We start from the raw sequence: 19,415 nt of genomic DNA, 5'->3' as shown, positions 1-19,415 counted from the left end.
CGCGTGTGAAGACAACGTGCGCGTGTGGATTTACACGCGGGCAGGATTTACGCAGTCTTGGCCAGCCGCACTTGAAGACAGAGAGTGCGTGTGGAATTACACGCGGGCGGTGTTCCCGCAGTCCGGAACAGCCGCGTTTAATGACAACGTGCGCGTGTGGGATTACACGCGGGCAGGATTCACGCAGTCTGGGCCAGCCACACTTGAAGACAGAGAGTGCGTGTGGATTTACACGCGGGCAGGATTTACGCAGTCCGGGCCAGCCACGCTTGAAGACAGAGAACGCGTGTGAATTATCACGACCTGTAGGAATAGCTCCAGGAATCAGCGTGCGGCGGAACACACGCTATAGAAGGTCCATAAGTAGCTGTAGAAATATGCCAGGATGCAGATCAGAGGTTCAGCTACACAACGCCAATAGATTCGATCAGAAGCAGCAAGTGAATTTTCTACGCTGCTTAAATACGTAATACCGTAGTTCACGTGACGAAGCAAAAGTCACGTGAAGTTAGCGACGTGCGAAGTGCAAACGTCGTTTTCCCGGTAACGTATCGAATAACCTCCATTTGGAATAGAACGGTCTAGCTGTTCTACGAGCGTAGCGTCCAGCATGCATGACACAGGGAACATAATTCCACTACTTCTTTTCGTTCACTTCGACCACTGGTTGAACGTGGTGGCTTTGGCTTTAATTATGGCAGCTTTGTATTCTTTGGAGATTGAATGCTATTTTAGAGGAGTCTCTAGGCTTGGCTAACCAGGTGGAGTACGCAGCTCTTTTCCTGGTGTGTAGCTCGAGAAGCTTAGATTAGAACCAAGCATTGGTTTGTTTTGTGCGCTTAGCTTTCCTAAGGGTGAGTGGGGCAATGGCATCAACCTCTTGGGTGATGATGGTGTTGAAGGTGGATGCAAGGGTATCTGGGTCACTCGAGAAAGGGGGTTTGAAGGTAGGAATCAGGAGGTAGGGTAAAAACTTTGCCTTGGTGAGCTGATGGGAGCTCCTGGTGAGAGCCAAGGGGAGTGGAGTCTCTTGCAAGGGGGGCCCCTTGGCAAAGTTGAGATAGAAAACGAATGGTGTGGTGGTTTGACCAGGGAATAGGCGAGATGGCTGTGATCGTGATAGGGCAGTTGTGGTGGGCGACCCAGTCAAGTGTGCGTCCTATGATATGGGGTGGGCTCTGCAATCAATGGCTTGTTTGAATCCTAAGGTGGATAAGGCTTTATTGAGAGTGGCTTCATGTTAGTCAGTGGGGTAGTTTAGTCCTAGGTTGAGGTCTCTTTGGCTATGAGAGCCACCCCTCCGTCAGAGACGAAAACATTATCCAAAACACTCATATGGTGATTTTTGAACCCATGTAAAGTGAGCAGGAGAGTCACCCGGGAGGTTACTATTTACTTTGGTGAAACCCCACAAACGCATGTTTCCCTCCATTAGTCACCCCTTTTAACTGCTTTGGCCCCAGACACCCTTTCCATAGAGCCCCACGCATAGGCCCAGGCAGTTACAATTAAAATCGCCACAGATTATTACATTACCTCTATTCTTTCACGGACACCATTTTTCCATTATTCAAGCACATCTTCAATAGACTCACACAATTCAATGAAATGTTTATAGTATTCCAATAAACATTGAACAACAGAAGGGGTTTTATGTTGGGGAACCTTATAATACCCCACACTTATTGTATTACTTGGACAAAGGGATTGGGAGGGTTCCAGGCCTGACCCTGGGTGACCCATTGGACCTGTATATAGATGGATTTAAGAAAAGGGCATAACTGTCCAGAACCGGGACTTTGTAATCCACGTTTCCTGCAAGATTAAAATGTCAGAGGCTTTCAAATTATAGCTATTTTTTTAAGCAAGTGTGAACTATCTCTCGTATTCCAAGAGGTAATCAAGTGGTAATCTTAATGTCACGTTGGCATGACTGATTTTATTGTTAGTCCACCAGGGAGGAGGAGGGTTGTAACTATCTTTCCAACCAGCCCCACAAGTAACCTTCCATCTGTGATAGCAGAATGTGTATTTTTGTTAGCGTATCCTTGAAGCAACTCACCACCTGTAATTGATGAGCCGGTGTCGCTCGGAATGACACCCCAGAATTTCATCGCCACTGATCAAGAGCGCATGTTTAAATCTCAAATTTCCGATAGTTCATATCATATCTAAAGAGAAGCAATTGGTCCGCCTCAGCCATAAGTCTTGATACAATGAACTTTGAATTTAAATGAAGACTAGCACAGGCCCAACTCGTTCTCACTCACAAACCCAACTTGAGCGATATCACTGGAACACAGCCCAGATAAATAATCAAAGTTCTTAAATAACTGCAACACATTACCCATATTCAAAATTACTGCTTCCTTTACGATAGACAATTTTTCCAGAAGATGGCAAGCGTCCCAGACATATGAGAGGAGTCTACAGGAATCCGGGGGGCTGGCGGAGCTTGTAGAGTTTCACGCCTGTTTTCCAGCGCCTCTCTACGCTCTTGGTAATTTAAAAAGCCAGATTGCTTGTTAGCAGCATTGGAGACGGGTTTTAAGCTTTGTATAATAATTTCCCACCCAGTGGCAGTGGTAACTTTTTAGCCATTGTTTGACCACTGACTTGCTGCTAATTTGATGTGAGGCTCTCCATGGAGTAGACTGACAGCTCTAATAAGGAGTTACTCAACTCCACCTTCTTTCCTGCATTCTGGATTACATTACAACCCCTTTGAGGGTACCACTTAACTTCCTTGACATGATGCGGTGCCCTATTGTCAAGATTGCCCCCTTACAATCGGTCACTACATTTCGCGTTGCTGGTAAAATTGCATGACCAGCATCTTTAGATGGTAGCGTAAGGTTCCGTAGAAATTCACGTGAGCCTCAATTTGAGCGCTGTTTTACTTTTTATTTCTCGATTTTCCCTTCCCTTATTGGCTATTGCTTCTTATGTTTCTTTTTCTTCCTTTCATAGGAGATTTGAAAAGTTGTCTTGCTCTTCCTGATCAGATTTCCAGGACACTGGGAACAACTATTGCATGGTTGGATCCTAGCTATTATGGCAGGATCTGCATGCCTAAGCTACAAAGGATCCACTTTAGTACACTGCTGATCAGCATCTTCTGGACAATTGATTCATCAATCTTGCTGTGATCCTCCCTCCAGGAAGCACCTGGTGACAACCAGGTTTCAGAGTGAGCCAACCTCTCCAGCCTTCCATGCTTCTTGTTTCTATGGTTTGCATCACTATTATCCGTCTGGGCAATATTATATCCCTCAAGGAAGGTCAGCTTCGCCCTTTGGTGAATAATCATTCTCCAGTGCTCATTCAAATTGTCATTGATGCTGTCATAGTTTTACCAGGACATCAAAAAGGTTTAGGGCAGAAATGTTAGTGGCACATAACAGGTAGTGTCGCTTGCTCCAGGGTTTTATGTGAAAAAAGGGAAGAAACCGATGACCGGGATGACTGATTTCCCTTTGGCGGTGAGGTGAAGATGAGGTTTGGAGAATCTTCTGAGCAAAAGTTATGAGCGGGAACCCCTGCAGTGCTGCTAACGGTGATTTGCGGTATCACTGCTTGTGAAGGGGGAACAGTCCAGTTCAAGTATTTCTGCGTTGGGAATCTCCTCTAAAGGGGGTGGAGGGAAGAGTTTTCCCCAATACTAAACAGGCGCGCATAATCTGCCCCTCCTGATGTCTGTTCGGAAAGAACATTGTAATTTTGGCATATGTTGGTGTTGAAATGTGTTGTAAAGAACTACTGCCGGGTTGCTTTACCAGTGATTTCTGCTTTGCCCTGCTTTCAACCACATTCGTCCCACCTTGAATTCCTTCCGTACTCCAGTGTGGGCATCGCGTTTTGTGCAAACCTATAGAAGCGACTGGAGGATCACTTCCATTTTCAAAGGGTTCTTACTACACAGCTAATATGCTGCAATCCGCTCCGACACTAGTAAACATGAATCACAAAAGTCGCTCACCTTATCCATACTATTACATAGACCGCAGTTAGACTGCGCTGACTGCACTCTTGCACGCACACTTTGCTCTCTTGATGTACTTCAGTGTCACACCAAAAAAAGATATGTGGTAGAACTCTGCTCCCAGCAGGAATAATCTGAGAGTCTGCATTTAGGCTGCTCTTGCTGCAGTTAGTCACCACCCATTCCCCTTCTACCTGGTTGCAGCTCCCCATGCAAAGCCCCTCCCCCTTCCCAAAACCCTCATCCCTACTCATCACTCATCTGAGCAACAGACTAACATTCATATGGATCAATGCCAGATCTGCGGGAAATAAAACACCACAACAATTAACAACCTAATTTCATCTGAAGACCCTGACATCCTCTTCATCAACGAAAGCTGGTGCTCCCAAGACTTCCAGCCCATCGCACGTAAAGCCTTCCCTCCAGGCTACACTCTTCATTGTGCATAGCAGAAGGAGCAGGGCAGGTAGCATTGCTATCCTATACAAATCCTACCTCTCCATTTCGCATACTGAGGAACAAGCCTGCAACTCTGCAAATCCCTCCTAGTAAAATATCTCCTCACCCCCACACACACTCGCAGCTTACTGCTCATAGATACTTTGCAGAAAATCTTAGTGACTCTTTAACAGCCATCTTGGTCTCCCACCTCTCCCTCACAATGCTAGAGAATTTCGATATCTGGCTCGACGTCCCACATAAACCCATGACACAATACCTTCTGGACAACCTGGAAACCCTATATCTGACACGCCTAGTATCATGACCGACCCACTCTGCAGGCCATACCCTAAATGCAATCTTCAGCTCTCCTGAACTGATCACCCCTCTTCCGCCTCACACACTTGTCTGGATGGACCATGCAGACATCTTCTTCACTCTCTTGACCGTAGACCCACCTTCCTTCCTGACAGCCCCAGGGCTAACCATCAACTCCCCTCTATGGAAGAAAGTCATAGTAACACCAGACCTGGCAGATTCCCTGCTTGCTTCCCAGTGCTCCCTCCCGCCGCTGCCGGGTCAGCTCTCCATGCGCCACTTTGATTGATGACTCTCGGAAGCCCTTACCCCACTCACCCCTATCAGATCCTTCTGTAACAGACAGGGTCTCTCTTCCAGATGGTTCATCTCAGCTCTCAAATCCCAGAACCATGTCCTATAACGCAGATGGCTGACAGACCCATCGCCACAGAATAGAATAGCCTATGCACAGCAGCTCCAAGCCTACAGGGCAAAAATATCTAAGGGCCTAATTAATATTACTGGAACAGAATTACCAATGCCCCCACACACTTATAGGGAACTACATAAGGTCATCTCTGAATTCAAGGCCCAATTTTGCACCGCCTCCCCCACCCCCACATCCAGTCTCTCTCTCAGACCACTTCCACAACATAGCCCTGGATAGAAACCTCACCATTGTCACTATAATAGCATTGCTCATGCCCCACTCCCCAGCATCCACGACAGGGTTCGCAGACTCACCATCCACTCGCTTGCTCTTCTCTCCCTTCTCTTCTATCTCCCACCCTGAATTTGTACTAAAACCACTAGCTAGCAGCTGCCCCTCAGGATCCCCTGGAGATGCCTGTCCCTACTTTTCTAAAAGAAATCCTATTCTCAACCTGTGCTGGCAACATCACTAGATCCATTATTAACTCATCTCTCACCTTGGACACCTTCCCAGCAGAATTCAAGACCTCCTACATTAAACCCCTGTTAAAAGAAGAAGAAGCAAAAAACACCCTCAACCCCCTTCTACCGACCAACTACAGAACTATCGCAAACAACCGATTCATAGCTAAACTAATCGACATAACAGCCTACATCCATCTATGCCTTTCTACGTCTCAGGAGGATAGCTCAGCGGCAACGTGCTCACCTTGGAAGCAAGACAACGCGGAGTGACACCAGTTTGATCCCCGGGTCTGCGCTTAGAAACCTCTGGGTATTAAGCGTGTTATAAATAACATCAATCAATCACAGAAACCATCCTCCTCCTCGAGTCTGCCCAATCCGGCCTCAGACCCCCTACGAGGAACTAAATCATGCCTAGTCGCCATGTGGGATGACCTTAAAAGAACCTTGGTCTCTGATGGTTGTGCCACACTAATTCTTTTCTACCTCTCTGCAGCCTTTTACACCATTGACCACCACACACTCCTAGACCGACTCCACTCTTTCGACATCCGGGACACAGCTGTGAGGTGGATTTCCTCCTTCCTCTCCAACAGATCCCAAATAATACACATGCCTCCCTTATCCTCGACTCCCGCCCTGTTACACACAGAGTGCCACAAGGCGCCTCTCTTTCCCCTCTGCTCTTTAACCTCTACCTGAACCCCCTCCACGCTGTCATTTGCTCACACATTCTGGCTTACTGCAACTACATAGAGGACACCCAAATCATCTTCAACAGCCCAACGTACCCTTCCTCCACCTCCCCCGACCTTGCATCTTGCCTCCTCAGAGATCGACCACTGGATGACTGGTGGTCACCTCCTTCTCAGCACCGGAAAAACTTAAATCATGCTCTGCGGGAAGACTGCCCTCTGTCCCCAACCACGTGCTTGGCTGCACTCACTAGGCCCACCCCCCTCCACCTCCAACACAGTTAAAAAAGCTTGGATGCACTATGGACTCAGATCTGACACTATCGCAGCACACCAACTTGGTGACAAAAACCTGCTACCTAGACTTGGACACTCTCCGCATGTTCCCCTACCTGACTCTCCCTCACAGTTGCTGCTATCGTCCTCTCATGCTTATACTATGCTAACACCCTACATTGTAACTGGGGGCCCTTGCATCACTTCTTAGTAAACTCTAATGGGTACAAAAAACTGCAGCAAGGATCCTTCTTGCACTAGACCCTAGAGAACAGCTCCCACCCACCCTTCTGTTTTCTCTGGCTGCTGATCGGTTGACGATGCATCTTCAAGACAATGTGCATCACTCACCAATCACTGCACAACACAGGACCAGAATATCTGCAACACCATGTCACACCCTACAGGCCTACCAGAAACCTAAGATCAAGCACAGCTCTCCTCCTTGTCATTCCAGTCGCATAATTGACCAGAATAGGGGGATCTTCTTTCTCCATCCAAGCTCCTACTATCTGGAACTCGATCCCATTTAGCATCTGCCATATAGAGGATGACCTTTAATTCCGGAAGGCTCTCAAGACCTGGCTCTTCCCCTCTGCCTCCTGACTGACCTAGTCCACCTCCTGGGTAAACTATCACCCCCAGACAGGAAAGTTGGGGTCTCCTGATGAGTCACTTGAGGAGACAACAAGGCTAGATGTCCGTCTTGATCACTGGTACGTATAGCACTCCCATCACAATGGAAGACTGCTGTATCCTTCCAGGGGCACAGCCACCCACCTGCATAGATCTGCAACAATCACTAGGCGACTTCACAACACACATCAGCACTGCCAATAGAATTCAGCCGAGTCACACGAAAAAATGTGGTCCTTGACCTGCCTACTCTCCTGATAGTCTATCACAGCACCCATCTCCATAGGTCCAGGTCTCCATGGGTGGCTATCGTGGGCTTAGCCACCTCCTGCCTACCTTCCGGCTGGCTAAAAATGCACATATGCATTCTAGAATCTTACTTCAAATCTCACATTTCGGACCTCAATCCTGCAAGGGCGTTCATCCCACAGCGCTTTGAGGCCATACCAATGGTAGGCACTATACAAGTGCCATATAACATAACCTACGCAAAAATAAATGATGGAATAGCCTAAATAAATCAGTTAAACCCATGATTCATATCCAAATACTCAGTAGTAATAACTTTGCACAGGTGCCATTTTTTAATCCTGTGAATAGAAAACATGTTGCGTTTCCAGTGTGAAAAGGAGAACAGCAGGGTGTGTACTAGCGCCTGCCCTTAATATCCTGTAATAACCTCCGTTCATATTTGAGGATCACCCAGCCTCACACCTGAGATAGGCAATGAACTACTAGCAGTGCAATTTGAATTAATATCTTATTGATGGCCTAAGCTCCAATGGGTATTGTTGGCAGAATTTCAGAACTCTTGATAAAGATGGTCTTTAAGGGGGTTGGCATTTTCCAGACCCTCACATAATGGTACTACCCCGGCCATAACATGGCAACTGCAAGTACATTGTGTGCGTACCTTGGCATATGATGACAGTGCCAGTCAAGTGACTTGAGACCTGTCCACACGCCACAACCTGTTTAACATGACTTCAGTGCAAGGGACTGATGTGAGAATACATATATTGCATATCAATCAAGTGGCTTAAGGTCTTACTTGATTAAGACATTAGATTACCCTAATAACTCATTTAAATTGCATTTAAGCCATTAACTCTGACTGCTTAAAACAAACACTGGGCCCCATACAGCACAACGTGTGATGTTGCTGTGTGATAGAGGTAGCTCTAAGAGATCCCAGGAGGGTCTGTTTTGAGCGGGGATGGGCAGATAGTGGATGGAAGTGGTTGTAGGGATTAGCCTGGTCCTGGCTGGTCAATGGGTAAAAGCTGTGTGTCCATCCTCGCATCCCATCGATCTTCTATCTTTACACCATTGCAATAAATTTGGCTTATATGTGGGGCTATAGTGTCACCTGATAGCCAAAATGAAAAAAATATACAGCGCATCTTGGGTATGTGGATAACTTGAGACCAATGGGGGTGTGAGTTTGTCATTTGTGTGGGTAGTTGGGGGGTGCCCTGCCCAAGAAAGCAGATCTATTCTCCCTCGGTAGGTGATGGCTAGCACCATATTTGTATGCACCAGGGCAAGACCATAAAAGCAGACCTTGAAGTCTATAAGGGGGGGGGCACACGTTGAGCAAGTTCTATTCAAATTCCTGGGAATTTGCCATTGCACAAATGCTTTTCCCCAAAAAGTTTCTTTCTACAATTGCTCCTCGATTTGCAAACATTTTTACAGCCTCTAGTTTTATGGTTGGATTCATAATTACCAGGGTTTGAGAATTATATTACTGTTCAACTTTGTAATTTGAAAGCAAACCAAACGCCCTAAGGGCTGCATTCTATAACAAAGTTCTATTCAATACCTTAAGCCAAAAAGGTCAAAGCAGTGATCTTCAAACTTTTCCATGACAAAGCTCACTTGAGGCAAATGTTTCTGAACCCCACCCCTTTTATTTGAGCAGTAGTTGTAAAGAGGCCACATCTGCAACGTGTCAGGATTCTCTCTGCATCCCCTGCTATCAAGCACACAAAACATTGGCTTGTTGACAGAAAATAGGTCTGAGTCAACCACCCAAAAGAGGGAGAGTTGAGTCATGCTGTTGTGGCAGGGGTGTTTGGAGGCCATGCAAATTCTTAAAAATCCCACTAAACCCGCAAGGCGAGTTTCTTAGTTTACATACTCGACCTTCAAGAAATGCACTCTCCCAATGGTGATGGGTGACAAAATATTTGCACCATTTTACAGAAAGCGCAGGCATGTCCCCATAAGCACACTTCATATTTGGTGCAAAGGCACCACCCAAAGGCCAGCAATGCACAGTGAAATTTTCTATTTTTCATTTTTTGCAAACATGCAGTAAATATCAAATAAAAGCTTCACATCTGCATACTCCCCAGGAGGGTCGAGTATCATGCAATTGGTACCCTTCAGAGAATCTCCTCGTCAATGCTAGTGTGCTAGTAGATTTTGCGAGCCCTGCCTGGTCCAGCACCCTTCTACCCTAGTTAGTTTCATTGTAGAAGGCAGCACAGGTCCCATAAGCCAACATCAAAAGGTAAATCTCTAGGGTGACTCGCCAACGTGTTGCCCTTCTCTGTTTCTCTCTCCACTATCTTTCAATCACTATTCCACCCCTGTTTTGACTCATTTTGCGCTCTTGTTCGGACTCTCCTCTGACTTCCGTCACTCCTATTCTCTCACGTGTGATTTCCAATGTTTTCTTCAGTTCGCTTAACTTCTTTCGAAAGTTGGATGGGTAATGGAAATACATGTTTAAGCAGCAGCAACATACCCTCCTCAGCTGTGCAAATGGTGCTGCAGAAATTCATGTGGCCATTTTTCTTAAGAGCTTCGACTGGAAGATGCATCCACAAAACCCTGTCTAAATTTGAAAATCATCATTTAATCTTTTCTTTTTTGAATTGCTAAGGGAACACTGATCAAAGCGTAAACCGGTTGTAATGCGTAAAAGAGTAGTGCTACAATAAGATAAATGAAGGGCATGAACTTTATCTGTTTGCAATAATATACTTTGAATTGAGATGTCCGAAAATAGGATAAGACGTCTACAAGTGGCTAATCTTGGTTTATTCCACCACAAGCTTGGCGGTATTTGTGATAGCTGGTTATATACATACAGCCTTAAATAGCTGGTTATATACATACAGCCTTAAATAGATAAAGGCTTCCCTTGTCGCGTGGTGGCCGTTTATTAGCTGGCTTTGTGCTAAAAACAGGGCTGCAAGGATCTCGGATCAATAATGTTTTATCCACTCCAAGTCTTTCTTTGAAATCGGATATTTTATTTTCTATCGGATTTGTATATATTTTTTCTATAGCTTGTTTTTAGGATGTGGGCTTAGCAATTATGTCAGATTTTAAGATCGAAATGCCTGTTCCCCATGTCTCAGCATAACCACGTTAAATATGTTGTCAAGTGGTATGCACGTGAATGTATTGATAGAGCTCTGGAATGAGAGCTTTTGAGAGATGGTGGTTGATCTACGGATGACTGTGTCCTCCGGGGGCTCCTGCAATAAACCTCTGTGTGAACCCTAATCGGTATTGCCTACCGTCCATACTTTATCACAAACCACCTACCACTTTGCTAAGATTGAAGAGGATGGGTAGAAGTTGAGTAAACCTCAGGCATTTATGAATCTGCCCCAATAGAAAGTTCTATGTGCTTTAACTTTGTGCTCCGATTTAGCTAATCCGATGAACACTTTGATCAAAAGAAAGCGAGTTTTTTTTGTAGTCCTTCAACACGTGGAAACTAAAGTACAATCTCTTTCAAGAAAGTCCATTATTGAAGCCAGTGCTTTCCGAAAAGCACTGCACCAAACTACTATAACCAGTAACTTGATTTTTACTGAGGTGACCTGACCCGCTGCATGGGGTTATATCGCCATTCGCTCCTGCAAAAAAGCACATGTGACTGTGAAAGCAAAATAAAATAAAACATACATTATAAAAAGGTAAACCTGACTTACCTTGGGCCGATGATGCTGCTTCTAGGCGATGGAGCCAGATTTAAGTGCTATTTATAGTGAAGTAATCAACACAAAGTCGACTCCCCATCACAGAAGCGGCATGCCGTGAGTAAAGAAAGCTAAGTCACTTGTTCATTTAATTAAATATTTGCTTTAGCACCCTCATGTGCTTCTTAGCTGGTACCCAAGGTGGCATACAGTGGAGCAAAAGAGGCACAGGTCGAGGGGCGCCACAGCGCTTGGGCAGCTTGGAACAGGGGCCTGATACTAGTGAATATAGCAGGCGTTCCGAGCTCCCTCATTAGCTAGCTCTCTGCGTAGGGTGCTAATGTATTATATATAACTGATAATGTAATTTCTATTTTATGTTTGACACAATTGTTTCCTGAGGCTAATCATTAAATGGATGTGCACATAGTTTGATATAGAATAACTGATCTAATTCTGCATGTCTGATATTTACAGCGAGATGTCCCTACTGTTCACCCGCTCTAGTCCTGTGATTGCTGCCAAGAAGGACAAGAGACTCATGGCCGATGTGAATGCTTCCCCACTCAAACACTTTGTTACTGCAAAGAAGAAGATCAATGGCATCTTTGAACAGCTGGGAGCTTACATCCAGGAGAGCGCCACCTTTCTGGAAGGTAACTTTCTCACTCTTGCTTGAAGAGCTTTTTTGTTTAAGATACTATACCACTATTTATGTTTAATTAGGAAAGTGGCACAGCTTTCGGTGACGTGAGCGGATGAAGTGAATGAATATGCTTGTAATTATTTTATTGTTTTTATTGACGGCAAACTTTGGTTCGTGAAGTGGTGTGCATCAGTGGGCTTACTGTTATCATTAGATGTTTCCAACAGTCTTGCAACATAGAATTTGCTCCTGGAATACCATTTGGGATTGCCAAACATTTAAAGTTAGTTGGGACCATGTATCAGTGGTGAAAGTTGGTGTGGAATATAGGATTAGGCTGCAGATTGTGGCGATTGGGAGGTATTCTTAGGGTCTATCTTGGGCAGTGTAAAGAAGTTTCTTCTTGAAGCCGGATTGGCTGGATTACTTTTCCTAATTGCATGAATAATCTGATATTGGTGGGGCTAAGGTTCCAGGGTCTGTAGCAAATACAGTGAATGCTTGTTATTTTTTCTTTTCGTTTTGCCTTTCTGCTTCTTTAGTCTGGCCAGGTCCTGACTTGTGGTGATGTGCTTACTGCCAGAAATGTTGGCAAGTCTTCCAATTTGGAGAGAGCGTGCATGGGAAATTAATTATAAATGATGCAGCTGACTTGGAAGGTGATGTGTATTTGTAAGGTAGCCAGCGGAACTTTGGGGAATACAGGCATTTTGAGGTTGCATTTGCAGAGATCCAGAGATGAGGACGATTGTCATATGTGATAGGATGATTTTGGCTAGGCCAGCAAGCAGGGGGTTTGCTCCTTCCAGGCTAGTTTAGGCTTGTACAGTCGATATGTAGCTCTTGTCTGGTAGGAAAGGCTTAAGTATTCACACAAGGAGTAGTTGGTATTGGTTTTTTTTTTTCTGTATTTGGAAGGTGAGGTGGCTGCCCACGTAGAATCCCTGGACGCAGGGTGTCAGCTCTGTGGTGAAATCCTCAGGGTTCAGAGCAGATAACTGGCTCTGGATGTTGGGGTTGTTAGGGGAGAATTACATTTTTCTAGATTTTTGCTGATCTTTGAGGGAAAACTCCATTTTTTGCTAGATCCTTTTTATGACTCAGCTAGTGTGTAATCCAAAGCCTGACAGAGTAGCTTTGTTTTTGGTCTCTGCATTGAGTCCTTAAGACTCGTAAGACAGAGGTACCATAGAGGTACCTCCTAGTGTTGCAGACCGGATGTCCCACTCTGTCATGTGGCTAGACTGGTGGCAGCTTTTCATTGTGTGATATGGCTTCCACCTTGTGGAAACAATACTACCCTTTGGGGTACTTTTTGACTCACTTTTCCAGTCACTAAATGGACAAAGACCTGAGGGGACACATGACATTCCCTTCCCCCTCTTTGTTTGTATGATAGGAAGGTACAATATTATGCCATTGGGTGCCTATATGCCTGGACCGGGCAATGCAGCCAGCCTGAATCCAGTTCTCACTGGTAAAAACAGATGGCTTTCTGGGATAATATGGCTTCCTTTGCTTTTTGTATGTGAACCCTTTGAGTGCCTGCTTATGCTTCGAAGAAGGGATGGTCCTTCATTGGCTAATTACTTCTCTGTTTGAACATGCATGGTGTGCAAATTGGGTACTGTGTTGTTTCACTGTATCCCTAAGGGCATAAAGACATGCACATTTACCCTCTTAACTACTCTGGTCTAGTGCTGGACCTCTTTACCTGCATTCCTGTATAGCCTGCTGCCACATGAAAGGACTGAACCTCTGCACCAGCACTTATGCTCCACCAAATCTTACAGAGAAGCTTTGCCTCTACAGATAGCCAGAAGGAAGCGATTGTTGAGCTCCTTTCGCTTAATGAGGTGGGCAAAGTAGGATCACCACTACTGCTCGAATGCCCTGTATCACGTATGATCCTGACTGCACTTGCATCACCGGATCCATAAGTAGGAGCTGCTTTGCTGCCAGGTCAAAAAAGATTCTCCGTGCCATCTGGACTGGAGACTATTTATCCAAGGACATCAGGCAGACACCCTGGTTCCGTCTCCCCACCTCTGAAGCTCCAGGGGCCTGTGCTTCCATTTATTCTTCAAGCCCACCAACAGTGTACTTCTGACCCTTCTTAAGTGGCTGGCCCTTCTCTGGTGTGTCTCAAACAATCGCTCTGCACTGGGCTGTTCTTTAGTGACCCCTTCATCAGAAGCTAAAACCTGACCCTGAGGACAATGGAAGAACCAACTACCTCTGACCGCAACGTCTTCCCCACCACTGGCAGAACTGTTCCTTGGACCGAAACAATTGCTCTCCAGCAGTACTGGCGGGTCCTTTCTTCAACTTGATCTCCATCTTCGAGGCCCTTCATCCACACCAGGAATGTTCTGTGTCCTAAAATGGACCAGAAATCCAGAAACTGCTTGTGTGGGCACTTTCTCGTAAACGTCTGCCCCAAATCCACAAACTGGTTGTCGTGGCCTCTCAAAAAACGATTGACTGCCCTAGATATGAAAAAAACATTATTTGCATGTAGCTGAAATTTCTCCTCCGTGGAAGACTCTTTCTTGAACTTCTGAGAACAGTCTTTGTCAGGGCTCTGTGGGTTACTGTAAGCGATATCTTCTGTAGCTATGAACCATTCTGGCTAGCCAAATATGAATTTGTCCTTGTTTTAAGCTGTTCACCAAGTTCCCAGGAAGAATATTGGGCAGGAATATCCCTGCAAGCTCTGTATCTGCTACCCTCATCCTCACGATGATGCCACCTGCGAACTACACAAGGGAGTTATGTCCAGAACCTGGTCTGACAGGTAGAAGAGACTCCTGGCCTTGCTGCAGAAGCCTATCTGTGAGAGGGCTAGTAAAGACCAGAAACCGCACAGAAGCACTGAAGGGGAACAGAGTTAGGCTGAGAAAGAACAAACGGACGTCTGAGCGCCCTGTGACTGATGAGGGCTCTGGTGCCCCTAAAGCCACGTTTAAACCTTCATCTGGTTAAAAATAAGCCCAACCGACACCCTACTGTTGTAGGGAGTGGTGGCAGACTTCAGCAAGAAAGGAGGGATGGTTGTTGCTGCCATCGCTTTTGACCGTCAAAACTGCAGCACTGCTGCCAATTGGGGATAAACCATTGCTGACTTCTGCATCAGAGGACTCGGGCTTGAGAGTCCGTCACTGGTGGAGTTGGTGTCAAGTCCAAGTGTAGTGATGGTGAGTGTGAGCGATGTCATCAGTGGGGTCGACGCCAGAGCCGGCCATCCAGGGAATACTGTCTGTGAGGAGTCTGGGGACTCCTGTACATCCTTATCCGGTGTTGGCGGTCACAGTTTTTGAGAAGGGTGGCATAGTCATTTTCACCACAGCTATCCCTCCAGAGTAGGCCAAGTGGTAAGGAGATGCCCAGTGAGGATGCCGTTGCTGCTGCATGTACTGAAGAAAGCATGCCTCCATCCCAGATGTATAATGTTCGAGGTGGTGTAGCAGTTTTGTGCTAGGCAAGTGACCCTGACCCAGGATTTCATGCACTAGGGAAAGAAGCCAACATACTCTAAGCGAGAGTACGAGGAGTAGTTTTAGGGTAAGGAGCAAGTGTTGCCCAAGGAGAAAGTTGCCTAACTACCCCTACCCCACACCTCTCCTAACCGACTGACAATATGGCATTTTGGGTCCTGATGTAAAGGATGGTGTTGGGTAAGATCTTCATATCTATGATGAATCTTCTGACCTATGTCAACCTTGGAAGGTTTTGCTTTGACTAGGTAACTAGTTTACCATGTCCCTAGGTGAAGGGGAATCTTTTTCCCCCCTCACCTAGTCTTTTACTCTTTTTCTCTCCATAGTAAATGTTTGGAGTTATAGTTTCCTTTAACTTTTGGGCTTAGGCTGGGTCGCCCCTTTGGGCTTCGCTATTAATTTCTCTGTAATATACTTGGGTGAACTACAGGTCCCAAGTAGTAAAGAGGGATTTTCATCCCCCATTACATTTTATATAGTGAGCCAGCACACGCCACCTTACTTACCTATAAAAGTTTTGTTACAATTTTCGAGAAGGGTCTGAGCCCGAAAGAGAGGATCCAGAGGGGGTGAAAAGCTATCACCCACCGACACGTGAGGGTAACGGATAAAATTGCTGGAAAGTACAAGACATAGTGAACCCGACAGAGGGAGGCTGATATGCGAGAAGGGTCCGAGTCCGCAAGAGGGGGACCCAGGGGCGAAGAATCAATACCACAAGTGCAAACAGAAAGAAACGTTTATTATTTTTGAACACACCAAGCCCTCTCTAGGAATTTTTTGTGGATCTGAGCCCGAAAGAGGGAGATGCAGGGGTGGAAAGCCATCCCCCAACATCCAGACAGAAAGAACTTTTTGTTTATTATTTTGACCACATCAGGTCCTCTGAGGCAAGAGACCTTTTGTAGAAAAGAGACTTATCCACCGGAGGTCCTGATACCGGAGAACGGTACTGTAGTCCCCTGCTGGGAAAGCTTGAGCATGTGCTGTACTCTGGAGTCACACCTTGTCCCGTGCTCAAAAGCTGAGGAAGGGAGACCTTCCTGAAGTATAATTTGTGAACACTTCATTCTTTCTTATGAACCCTATCCCACGCACTTTTTGTATTTAGTCGTAAGGATTGCCAATGTTTTTTTTTTTTTTTTTTTGTTTAGTATAGACCCTTATTATTTGACAAGACGCCACTAGGACTGCCTTATTATTTTTTGATGGTCGTAGCTTGCTCCCATCTCATATTTCGGTTTAGATTAGGCGTTTTTTCCAACCTACCTATACAGTTTAATAAACACCCTTGAACTGTGATCACATGTCTGTCTATTCTTGATACCATGTCTTCCTTACACAACACAATGTTCATTGAGGCATCAGGCTTCGACCCAGCATCCCTCTGACAGGTTCACTCTTGCCAACCACACAGTTCTTTCTCTTTTCTCACCATGCAGGATTCATCTCCCATGGACGTTTCTCACTATGCAGGATTCTTCTCCCATGGGCGCTAACAGTTCTTTGAACTTCCCTTAACTTGTCTTTTGCAACTTTCGTTGAACATAGTTCGGTTTCTTATCGGTTCGCCCCTCAACTTACTGGCTGTGATGAACTGCTTGGCTTTCCTTGTATCTGGAGTCAAGCACGGTACCATGGTAGCAAGTGTCCCTTTCTGTTCCTTTTATCGGCGCAGGTGTGCTCTGTGTACCGTTGACATCTACTGCAACATACGTTGGCTATTGTTCGCAGTCTTCTGATTCCTTCCACGCAGGCTTCGCAGGTCTGGGTCGGAAAGGGCAACGTCGCTTCTCTCCTCCTTATCCCTTCAGTTCTCACCGCCGTTCTTCTCAAACTGCCGCCCGGGGATAGGTGTCGTGTTGTGCGGTCTGCCTTGCTCGTAGTGTTCTCCACCTTTTATCCCTCTGGGGAAGGGAAAGGGCCTTCAGGTGTGTGCGATTCTGGTCAATTGCCTGACTTTGCCTGACCCTTGTTTTGGGACATGTCAGGTAAACAGTTCTGGTGTTAGTCAGTTGTCTTTCGTGGTGTGCGAAAGTGTTCGTGTCGGAAAATGGGGCTGGGGGGATTGGAGTGTCTGAGAATCCTACGGGGCAGGATGGGGAAAAGGTGATAGAAGAAGAGGGATACCGTGTCAAACCTGTCTAGGTCCCTTTTCCACTCCCCGAGGACCCCTCATCCAAGAGATCCTCCCGCACTGGTCCACCCCCAGGAGCTGGATCCAATAGCGATGGCCCTGTCCTGGCCACCTGCATGACAAATCACTGGGTATTAGTAAGTGAGACACCTTCAGGTTTCTCACAGCTGGGAGTTGTATTTGAATAGGGGTATAGGTCAAATTGGAAAGTTAGTTGTCCTTGTTCCTTGAGATAGTAACAGAAAATATAGGATGGACATGGAGAACTAAGTATGGTCTCCAGTAAGAGAAAATCTGCAATATTAGCCCAATACACTGTTTGGTGGAAGGATTGGAAAGACGTCCAGAGAAGAAACTGGATATACGTGCAATAGGTGTGTATAATCTAATAATTAGTGAACCAGATCTGTTATGTATAAAAATTGCTACAATCCCATCAAAATTTGTAATAAAAAATATCTCGATTAAATATTAAAAATATCACCAGAGCATAGCTTTCTCTGTCCTAATACATACTAGACATCATGCATTGTGTATGCTGCGACAAATGATATAACAATGCTACACATCACTATTAGTTAATCCCAGAACACAAGATTATAAACATACGAACAGTGACCATTCACATATTACATAACAATGTGCAAAAAGCCTAATACATCTGTTTATATTTACACCCCATATGCATCACTTACTACTTTCCCACAACCACATTTGTTTACAATGTACACATTTCTTTCTATTATAAGATCGACACGTGTTTCAACTGGTATTGCTTAGCGATTATACTACTCCTATTTGATCCAGCCTTCTTCAGGATGTGAGAGGGGCCTGTTGGAGCACCACTCCTTTTTATATTTTTGCCTTCTCCTGTGTCTATAAAGTAAAACCTACCAACTTTTGTTAGTTTCTCACTGTGTGTCATAACATTATTTAGAAAAATGAATCTAATCATGTTACATTTCTCTTTGTGGACTAAATGTTCCTAAATATGTATACCTTTGCAGAGTTTGTATCTCTGTACCGATGCGTCATTGGTTGCCATGGTGAGCAGCCACGCTCACTGAGAATCCAGACACCGATCAGTGTCCGGCAGAGAGCAAAGATACAGGCTCTGTAGAGTGGGGTTTGGGGGGCAACAGTGCCACCAGAGCACAAGGTAGGTACAGCCAAGAAATTTTGGAAATCCGATGTCAAACAGAGGAGAGTGGGCTGTAAATGGTCATGCCACTCTGAGGAATTGAGCATTTATTGACCATCCCAAAAAACCTTTTGGTCTAGATAAACGAAAGAGGATTTACTATTAAATGATATCCTTGTTAATTGAAGTGGAGGCAATGAAATGCCCTCAGCATTTCGAATGGTTGAAGTGTAAGTGTTGTTGTTGTACCCTGGGGAATATACACAGCTGTAGAATGAAAGAAAAGAAGGGGATGAAGTCATTTGTGAACTCCTGATTAAGGCCTGTTCAGAACCAAGGAGGCTCCCCTAAGCACTGTTCAAGGGTGACCCACGATACTGCAGGGCCGAAACACAGTAGTGTCGACGTTTTGTTTTTAGACATTTGGTGACGTTAGAAGTGTTTAGGTGGACGAAAAGCATGGCATAATAATGCTTAGAGACGGACACAGCTCCACAATTGTTAAAAGTAACACAATTTTTTGATGTTAAGATCATCTACAGTCGGTCGGAAAAAGAACTATTTCTATATGCTGTTGAAGACACTACATGTTTACAATGAGTTCAAAATCGTGAAACCTAGTTATATTATCAGTTTGGGGATGAGGAATCAGTCTCGGGTACTAACCCCCACACAGAAGTTTGTGTTTTCTAAATTATTACTTGTGAGTTTGTTCAAAAGAAGTGATAGAGTCCGAGGAGACTAATTCTTGGTTTTTTTGTGTACTGATTTTCCCATGTATAATTATTATTAAATGTCTTTATATTTCCAAAGAACT

The 19,415-nt window shown here is 45.2% G+C and overlaps 1 protein-coding gene across 2 annotated transcripts in view; it reads left to right on the top strand.

Annotated features, from left to right (window-relative positions):
* Window positions 1-19,415, top strand: part of MFN2 (mitofusin 2) — a 383,353-nt gene that overhangs the window by 62,529 nt on the left and 301,409 nt on the right. For both annotated transcript variants that reach the window (XM_069609906.1, XM_069609907.1), the window contains exon 2: window positions 11,652-11,830. In XM_069609906.1, the coding sequence (XP_069466007.1) occupies window positions 11,656-11,830 (175 nt within the window). In that variant the 5' untranslated portion in view covers window positions 11,652-11,655. The remainder of the gene's footprint in view (window positions 1-11,651; window positions 11,831-19,415) is intronic.

This window comes from Ambystoma mexicanum, chromosome 8 (assembly GCF_040938575.1).
Source record: "Ambystoma mexicanum isolate Mex_15411 chromosome 8, UKY_AmexF1_1, whole genome shotgun sequence".
NCBI classification, from domain to species: domain Eukaryota; kingdom Metazoa; phylum Chordata; class Amphibia; order Caudata; family Ambystomatidae; genus Ambystoma; species Ambystoma mexicanum.
The sequence above is the reverse complement of the archived record's forward strand: the minus strand, read 5'-3'. Positions and strand labels throughout refer to the sequence as shown.